The 10,098-nt window shown below is 36.9% G+C and overlaps 1 protein-coding gene across 1 annotated transcript; it reads left to right on the top strand.

Moving 5' to 3' along the window:
- Positions 1–3,943: 3,943 nt before the first annotated feature.
- On the top strand, positions 3,944–9,797 carry LOC149819753 (S-formylglutathione hydrolase-like). The gene is made up of 7 exons (XM_089982302.1): positions 3,944–4,186; positions 7,169–7,286; positions 7,978–8,025; positions 8,228–8,424; positions 8,505–8,603; positions 8,715–8,780; positions 9,411–9,797. Exons 1-7 carry the CDS (start codon positions 4,046–4,048, stop codon positions 9,594–9,596), a joined length of 855 nt encoding a protein of 284 aa, XP_089838428.1. The 5' UTR covers positions 3,944–4,045; the 3' UTR covers positions 9,597–9,797.
- The last annotated feature ends 301 nt before the right edge of the window (positions 9,798–10,098 follow it).

Genomic DNA, 10,098 nt, shown 5'->3' with positions numbered 1-10,098 from the left:
GATTACCTAATTTGGTCATGCACACCCTCACAGATAAATCTTTGAGAACAGTTCATCAACGAGTACCATATTCAGTGAAAACTATTGTGATACATGCATCAATACAATTGACCACTCTCAGGGTCTATAGCCATCAACACAAGCATAAGCATGTATACAATCAAAGCATCACACCATACATCACTTCATATGACATTAAAATTATAAAATCACATATTTAACCAATAAGGCTTCATGAACCAAAGTTCACTATTGAACTTAAACATTTATCGCATGCATTCATAATTTCATTTCACGTGGCATTTAAATCATATCATACATAAGCATATTATTTTATTCATCATATCATCACCACAAAGAACATTGCACTTCGTAAATTGAACTTCGAAGCATGCATAAACAAAACATGAGTTCTATGCATGCATACGTGAACATGCATATTTCATAATACAAAGTAACTAAACCTCAACATACATAACTCTTACGTAGTTCAAGATTTACACACACGATAAAAGACATGCATTTTTCACTACATGAATCGATATATCGCCTTAGATATAATTGTATAAGGGTTGGTCAAAATCTTATTAACCATCCTACCATACATCATATGCATATATTTCTCAAGTAAACAAGAGATATAAGTTTAAAATAATTTATAACATTCGCATGCTTTCTTCTATACAAGAATAAATGAGTCCATCATATGACAAGACAATATATATAACATTCATAGTATGCATCGAATACGACTTATACATATCCATAGTAGTTATATGTGCACTATGTATCAAATTCATACAAATACACAAAGCAACATAGTATACGCACACCAAAGTATGATGACACACATTGCGTACATATTATACATTCATAAGTGTACAAGCATTCAAACTCACACACAGGTATACCTACAACAAACACACTCCATATTCCGCTAACTATAATCATGACAAGCATGATCTCTGAACTATAATCACAATAGTCCTAGATATCCACAACTAAGTGAAGTGTGTGAGCATAACTTGTATTTGTAATTCATTTAGATATTCAGTGCAACATCATGCTTACACAATTAGTACCTAAACATGCTCTCTATAAGTTCAGTTAAGGTATCTTACCTTAATAATGTGAAGAACAATGAATCAAAACTCAAAAGATCAAGGAGTTTCAAAGTCTGCAAAGATCGCTACCCAAGAAATACAATGAACCCTTCGTGTACGATCACAAATACGAAAAACTTAAAAAATGTCAATTATAACAAGATTAATCAAAAACAGCAAATTACCCTATAAATCATTACCAAGAGACAAATAACACACAAATATACTCTAATAATTTACAAACTCTATCAAAAATATATTTAAATATAATATATATATATATATATATATAAATAGTGATTTATAGCCCAAAATAGTTCTATAAATACAAATTATACCCTGATTGACTTGAATGAATAAATAAATATGTAATAAATAAATAAATAAAATTCAAAAGCTAGAAATACATTTCTAATTTGGAGATAAAAAAATGAGTTCTTTATTTATTAATAATTCTTAAAAATTACGAGTTTTACAAAATATGTATTCAAGGTTCCGGTTGAGAACAAGCATAGAAACACAAGAAGTCCCTTATGGCCAAGTGGGAGATATAAGGTCATATGGACATAAGTGTCTCTTGGAGTGGCAATTCCAACAATCACGCTCTAAGAAAAGTGTCTTTTAAGGTTGAAAGTCATTTCAACAGACACATTTCAAGAGAAGAGTCTCTTGAAGGATGAAGGGATTTCTTTCAGGAGTTGTGTCCCAAAGCTTGAACCCTCTTCGTAGTCTATAAAATGCAAGTGAAACAGTGTATGTGATATATAACACAATATACATAAAATTCATAGCATTAAGTAAAAAAGAGAGTTGAGAGTTCAGATTCCTTGGCGATTTCGAGCATAACTACAAAGCCTTCATCCTGCTACAAATTTGCATCTGTGCGAAGTCGCTTCCGAACAACTACCACCTATTCCCTCTCTCTCTCTTTTTATATATATATATAAATATAAATATATATATATATAAATATATATATATAAATATATATATATAAATATATATATATATATGTGTATATATATATATAAATATATATATATGAGAATTAGTTCCTTCTAACCGTCTACATGGTGTGGACAATATTGTTTTTTTGTTTCAAGCCATGTTTTGTAAATCTGATCCAAAAAATGTATGTAGCAAGATTCATTTGCTAGTAATAGACTGTTGGTTCATGCTCTTTCAGCCAAAAAATACAATTTTAAGAGGTTTTACATTTATAAAAATTCTAAACCATTGTTTTTTTATCCTTACAAATCTTACTCACGTATTATAATTGGATGATTCAGAAGCTTATTCTTACTAACTATGTAGATCACATTTGTAATGTCAAATTCTAGAAAAAGAATAATAAAAAAACTGAAAAATTGGAACCATCTATACCTTCCTATCGTTAGGAGGAATCTCTCTCTCAATGCTATAAACATTTTAAAATAGGGTTTATTGGCTGAATAAAATGCATTCGTTACAAATTTATTCCAATCTTTAGTCTGAATTCTGATGTAAAAGTTTCGTCGATAGGGTTAACCATTTCAATAATATGTTAACCTCCATTACTTTTTTTTTTTTAAAAGGCAAGCTGGGTTTAGTTAGACACCTACCAGTTATACAACTATACCCTTGGGTTTTGAACCTGCAACATTCCTATACAAGGTGACGTGCACTAGCTGCTCCTATCAGACAAGCGAGCCCCCCCCCCCCCCCCCCGTTGGTAACCTCCAGTACTTCTTTGCTGGAAAGGAATTCCTATGCATCCAGGGAACAAAGTAAACATCTGTGGAGGGGAGCCAATATTTTTTCAAAATACCAACATTGTGAAAATATGTCTCAATGTACCCTTAGCCAATTCAAAACCGGGGTCAATTCGACCAACCCCCCAAATCAACCGATTTTTGGCTCGAATCATCTGAATCAGCCAAAATGGATCGATTTTTCATTGATTCGGTTTTGATTAAAAAAAAGGTAGACGTGTGTAAAGTGTAGAATGTGTTCTATTTTCTTTTTTTTTGAGGAATAGCAAAACCGTATATTTCTTAAGGAGAAATGGAGTAAAGATCACATGGGAGGCATCGACCCTCAAATTTACAAGATCATCTGGGAATTTGACAAAAAGATCACATGGGAGGTAAAGTGTACATTTTTGTTTTATTTAATGGGTTGTAATGCTACTTTGTAACATTTTTTAAGGGTTAATATTTGGTGTCATTGAAGGTACAAAATTATATGAAACTATTGAGTTGAAAATCCTAGGTTTTAGATTTTTTTTTGTAGATTAAATTCTATGGTTGTGATCTATAAGTTTTGTTTAGCGGAAAATAATTTGAATTATATGATTGTAACACATAAGCAGGTTTTTTAAGAGTGCTTAAAAAACTAACGGTCTGCAATGCACTAAAATTTCTTGACTCAAAAACTCATATTTTCGAACAGAAATAACACCATCCAAAGGTTTGTTACTTAGCAGACAAACCAGCTTGAACATATCTATTTTGTTTATGTGCCTTCAATAGCACCAAATATTAACCTTTCAAGCTCAATAGTTTCATATATCTATATTGGTTTATTCATTTATTTTTTACAATTATTTTTGTATTTTTTCTGAATTAAAAAATGTTTCCATTCAAAATGGATTTGATTCGATTGTACTACTGAAGCGATTTTAACAACATTGCCGAAGACAAGTCCCGGATCGGGTGCAATAAGATTGCACAAAAATTTGTGCACTAAGCACCCCATCACCCTCCATCAGGTCTTGGGTCTCACAGGGCCCTGTCCCAAAGATGGAGGGTGATCAGGTGCTTAATGGACAAATATTTATGCAATCATATTTCACCTCACCTGATCTTTTCACGCCGAAGACTCATCCCAATCTACTGATTCTACTCTACTTGGCTCCACTCGAGAGCGAGATCCAGGGTTAGGGTTTGCTCATCCTCCTGATCATGGAGAAGCCAACTGAGATCAGTAGCACGAAGATGTTTGGGGGATATAATAGGCGGTACCGCCATTTCAGCCCAACCCTCGGTTGCTCTATGACCTTCCATATCTACTTCCCTCCCTCTGCCCACTCTCAAAAGCTTCCCGTAAGATCCCCTCTTCTCCCTCCCTCTGTCTCATTGCAAATTTAGTGGGTTTTCACATTAGTTCCTCTTGGGATTTGTTGGGTGATCTCTTATGCTTTGTGTAGTTCTTTTTTTTTCTTTTTTTTGTAATATAATTTTCTCAACTCGGAGTTAAAGGAACCATGTATTGTTCTGTGTGGGTGGTTTCTAATTATCTTTGAAATTTAGGGTTTTGTTGTATTTTTTATATGGGGATGCTTGATTTGTTGGAGATTCTTGTTTCATTTCTATTGTTAGTACAGATTTTCAGCAGCTAAATCCGTTGGATATGTTAAAAGTAGAATGGTCATGAAGACTCTGTTGTCGGTGTGTTCCCTCTTCTTTTGCTTGAAATGGGGATGGACTAGGGAAATGGGAGATTCTTGTGTTAGGTCATCTTCCTTTGTTTGTTATTCTTAATGAATTGGGGCAATCCATGGTATGGTTGGTACTCAGCTAGTTCTGTCTAGTGGTGGTGTAATTTTTTTTTCCTGTTGGAGATCAATTAGGCAAACTGGTGATTCATCGATTGTGTTCTACGTCTATTGCTCTGATTACTTGGAATAAATATTCTGGAGGTGGTCACACTATCAATTGTTGAGATTTTTGGTGCCTGAGCCCAAGATCGTTGTAGGTAGGATCCGAGACCAGTGTAAATAGAGGACACACACCAGCACAATATAATCAACAAAGAAATAAGCCATGCACAAGAGTAATAATTTTAGTGGTTTGGCGAAAACGATTACATCTACCAAGGGAGTACCGCGAGCTTTATCATTGATAACCAAACCACATGTAAATACAAGAGGGCCAAAATAAATAAGAGAGCACCGAACCAGCTACACCCTGAACCTCGGTTGTCTTCAAACACCAGAAAGGCACACCGATGCGTGTAGTCCAATTGCCAATCCGTCAAACCTGTTCACTGTGTCGGATCTATCTTCACCTTCTCTAAATCCAAAATAGACCACTCAAACCTAAGAGAAGTCACACTCAAGAGAGATATAGTCTCTCTCTCAATACCCAAGAGCTCAAGAGAGATCCTATGTACCATCGTCCAAGAGAACCTTTTCTCTCTCTTCATTTAATGTTCACTCTTTCCCAAAAGAGATCACAACACTGTCTTTCTATTTACCTTAACATCCAAGGAACCCTATACGGCTCCTTATTTCCATATTCCATTCACAATGGGTTGTGTAAACCAAGTTCTCAAAGGACTCATATGACGACATATGGGTTCCTTGGAAATCCATCTTTAAGTCACACACAACATTCTCCACCTTGGCTTGAGCGCATTCCATCCAGCTCTCAATCAACACCCCCTCTCCCTGTGGCTAGAACAATCTAGCTCACAACATGAACCAAGTTCAGGCAAGCCCTGAACTTTATTCCTTTTATCGTTTTGCTCATTTTACCAACTAAAGCCTTGTGCAAACCGTGTTGAATTCCTTCTTTTGCCATAAGCCACAGTTTCTTTTACCATTAAATTGCTCAACCTCAAACTGAACACTCCTTCAAACCACTCACCCTACGAACCAACGACTCTGATACCACTTGTTGAGATTTTGGGGGCCAAAGTCCAAAATCATAGTAGGTCGGATCCGAGACTGGTGTGGATAGAGAACACACACAAGCACAATATAACCAGCAAAAAAATAAACCATGCACAAGAATAAGGATTTTACGTGGTTTGGCAAAAACACTTACATTTACTGGAAGAGTACCAAGAGCTTTATCACCATATGCAAATACAAGAGAGAATCAAAATAAACAAGTGATCACCCAACCAACTACACCCTGAACCTCGGTTGTCTTCAAACACAAAAAAAGCACACCGATGTGTATAGTCCAATTGTCGATCCATCAAACCTGTTCACCGTGACGGATCTATCTTCACCTTCTCTAAACCCAAGATCGATCACCTCCTCTCAAACCCAAGAGAAGCCACACTCAAGAGAGATTCTCTCTCTCTCTTAAGCAAGAGCCCTAGAGAGAGCCTACATACCATCCTCCAAGAGAGAACCTTCCTCCCTCTTCATTTAATGTTCGCTCTTTCCCAAAAGATAGCACAAACCTCTCTTTCTATTTTCTGTTTTTACCTTTTGTTATTTACCTTGACATCCAAGGAGCCCCATATGGCCCCTTATTTCCATATCCCATTCTCAATGGGTTGTGTAAACCAAGTCTCAAAAGGACTCATATGTGGCACATGTGGGTCCCATGGAAAAATCCATGTTCAAGACACACACAACATCAATTTCTGTAGCTCAGGTGAGTTTGCATCACTTCATCTCTGGGGCTGTTGCCGAGTCTTGTGAAATAAAAGATTTAGTTCTCAGATTGCTGAGTCCATCATTCCGTATAGATTGGTTTTTAGACCCACTTGGAGCACTAGAGTTAAGAGAAGTGAAGCCTGGGGACAAGGGGCGATCATTTTTTGCAGGAAAACTTCTAAGTATAACTTGGAACGAGCACTTAAAACCAATTAAGATAGTAAGTGGATCTATAAAATAGTCATGTTTGATGGATTTTGTATGGTTTATGAATTGCTCTGAAACCCTCCATCTACAACTCCATCAACAATAAACTTTTAGAGAATACAGATGCCACCAACTTGGGTTGCTGCAAGTATATGAATATCTTTCACCACTCTATTATGTTCTTCCCAGGAAACTGCTAGCACCACTCATTGAGTATGGAAACCCATGTATCATTGATAAATTTATCCTTTTAATTGCAAAGATTCATCATTTTCTTATGTGGTGCTGCTGATACGTTGGTTATATAAGAATCAAGTTGCTTTCATAGTACATACTACTCTGTGTGTTGTTTTTAGTTTAGCTTTCTCTTGACCAATGACAGAATTTGCATTTTCTTCATTTAATCAGGAAAATACATGTATCTTGGTGTCTCCATGTTTGTTCTTTGTCATAACCTTGTAATGGTCATTTGCCTTTTCGACAGGTTCTTTACTGGTTGTCAGGGCTCACATGCTCAGATGAGAATTTTATCATTAAATCTGGAGCTCAACGTGCAGCTTCTAGTGAGGGTATTGTGTTGATTGCTCCAGATACGTCGCCAAGTGAGTTTCTAAATGCTCTAACTAATGGGATGTGTTCATGATAGGAAAAGGTGCATGCGACTATTCGTGAAATACCTTTAGCAGAACGCCCACTGTTGATGATTGTTTCAATATTCTTTGTAATGGTTCATGATTGATTGCTATAAGAAATGATGCTTTGTTTTGTCATTCTGCATGTATGCCATCCATAATTTGCAAAATTTACTGGGCTTAAATATTCTTTCTACCTCTTCTATACAAGTCCAAAGCATTTCTTCATGGAAGTTCCAAAAATACAAACTGAAGCCTATAATATTCTGTGTTGCGACACTGATTGGTTGCTGTAACTTTACGAGAATGATGCCTGTGTTTCTTCCCATGGATTTTTTCTAGTAATCAAGAGATGGAAATAGTGACTTATGTTTGTGCCTAATGCATCACAATGTTTGATGTATTTTGTCCCCACAATCCATGGCTATATATTTCTGGTGTCAAGTCATGCGGGGCATATTTATCTTCTTGGGTATGTGTACTGCAGTTGTTCCATCTTCTTGGTGATGGATACTTCCAGTGGAAATTCTTGCCAAGTGACTTTGGTTCTTCCAGCCCAAAATCTGTCATAAATATCATCCCATGTTAAAACTACACTGAAATGTTGTTCCTGATACACGCAATATAATGTCATGACTCATATCCTTTCCATACATGACAGGAGGCCTGAATGTGGAGGGAGAAGCAGACAGCTGGGACTTTGGTGTGGGTATGCTACTTCCTTGATTTCAGAAACATTTTGCTCATTAAAAAAATTATGATACTTCATTTGAATGTCTTCTATGTGGTTTTTCACTTTTCTAAATCTTAGCCTCCTCCTAGCAGTTAAGTACATTGAAGGATTTGTAAAAGATTCTAGTTGCATGATTTGAGACCTTTACTTGTCCTTTGATTCCACATACTTAGTGCAGGTGCTGGATTTTATTTGAATGCCATGCAAGAGAAATGGAAAAACTGGCGAATGTATGACTATGTTGTGAATGAGCTGCCTAAGCTTTTAAGTGAAAATTTTCAGCAGCTTGATACTTCACGTGCTTCTATTTTTGGGCACTCTATGGGAGGGCATGGTGCTTTGACAATTTACTTAAAAAATCCTTCGAGTTATAAGGTATGTCTCTTGGACTGTTTTTTGTTGAACACAGTGTTAGATGCATGAACTCACTCTCTTTTCACTTTCCATTGCAACAGTCGGTTTCAGCCTTTGCACCAATTGTAAATCCTATAGATTGTCCATGGGGTCAGAAGGCTTTCTCAAATTACTTAGGCAGCGACAAATCTCTCTGGGAGGTAAGAACAATGTTTGATTCTTACTTGTATATAGATTCTGAACAAGCTGTTCAATTTCCTTGCCTTCCTGATGTTCTAGATGACTCCAGCCTTAATGCCTTTGACCTGCAGGAATATGATGCAACTTTTCTGGTTAAGAAGTTAAACAAATTTTCGGCACCTATCCTAATTGATCAGGTGGATATTAGTACATTGCCTTTTTATCTTAAAAACATGCATCTAAGTTTGCATATGCAACTACCACGTGATATGAACAGAACCGACACATAATATAGACTGTTATGTAACTTACACTTGGATTGCTTTGCATTGATGAAGCACGAGGGCCTAAAAATATGGGTGAGAGCTTGTCCATAGGATCATAATAGTGGTGCTCCTGGATGCATAACCGTTTGTAGTGGAAAATACTGCTCCTGGTGCACTATGTTCATTGTGGAAGCATGGTGCATCATTTGACCTTTCCTACAGTGTTCAGGGTCTGGTACACGTGCATCAACTCCTATTAGGAGGGTTACACCATTGCTCGTGTTGAAAGTCATGTTGTCCCGAGCAGCCTTTGTACTTGCACCATCATAAGATGGCGCACTTGACTTTATTTAGTAAAAATCCACTTGTAGTTCAACACAGGTAGGGGTGACACAAGGTTAAAGATATGCGCACCGGAAGTTTTTGCGAAGAAATAGTCAGAAATTTATCCATTTTCAGCTATAATCTACCAGTCATATAAGGGAAATATACCTTTGCACAAGAACATTTGGATCTTTTGGCCTTTACAAGGATTAAAGTTGGAAACCTTTTTAAATGCAGGGAGATGAAGACAAGTTTTTGCATGATCAGTTACTGGCTCACAGGTTTGAGGAGGCCTGCAAGAGTGTGGGAGCCCCTCTCATTTTGCGAATGCAGCCTGGGTATGATCATTCATACTTTTTTATTTCTACCTTCATCGATGATCACATCCAACACCATGCTAAATCCCTCAAAAGTTCAGAGTAAGCCACAGATTTTGTTGGTGCTATTTTTGATGTGTTAAGATGCTATTTGCAAATTAAACCAGATTCATAGACTATGGAAATCTTTGATCCAGTAGTTTGTGAATACTTGAGACCGGTTTGCACCAAATAGACCATTCTGTGTCCGCTTTCAGCAAAAGTTTGCCTTGGACAAGAAAGATATAAAGTGGAAATGTTCGAAAAACTTTGCCTTGCCTGGAAATTGTTTGGATAAATATTGGTGGCTGTGGTTTGCAAGTTGCTCTGTTTGCCTGCCCACAAGGGCACCATACACCTGGTTGGTTGGTCTACTTGAGGCTTTCAAATTGGAGGAGGTGGAGAGTTCGATACTCAGGGTGCCTGTCTGGTGCGTGAGCCCTGGTTTGGAATGCCTCTTGCTACTTTGATCCAGAGTGTGTGTGTGTGTGTGTGTGTGTGTGTGTGAGAGAGAGAGAGAGAGAGAGAGAGAGTTTTATACTGCAGACATAGACTCTGTCCATGGTCAA

The sequence above is a fragment of the Nuphar pumila genome, chromosome 12 (genome assembly GCF_984573655.1).
Source record: "Nuphar pumila chromosome 12, dmNupPumi1.hap1.1, whole genome shotgun sequence".
Classification (NCBI taxonomy): Eukaryota; Viridiplantae; Streptophyta; class Magnoliopsida; order Nymphaeales; family Nymphaeaceae; genus Nuphar; species Nuphar pumila.
This window is presented reverse-complemented; position numbering and strand designations above follow the sequence as displayed.

Excerpts from the sequence above, each read along its gene's own strand:
- LOC149819753 (XM_089982302.1), top strand. The coding sequence starts at position 4,046 with ATGGAGAAGCCAACTGAGATCAGTAGCACGAAGATGTTTGGGGGATAT. Across the intron at positions 8,425-8,504 it reads AAAATCCTTCGAGTTATAAG|TCGGTTTCAGCCTTTGCACC; the intron begins GTATGTCTCTTG and ends CCATTGCAACAG. Across the intron at positions 8,781-9,410 it reads CACCTATCCTAATTGATCAG|GGAGATGAAGACAAGTTTTT; the intron begins GTGGATATTAGT and ends TTTTAAATGCAG.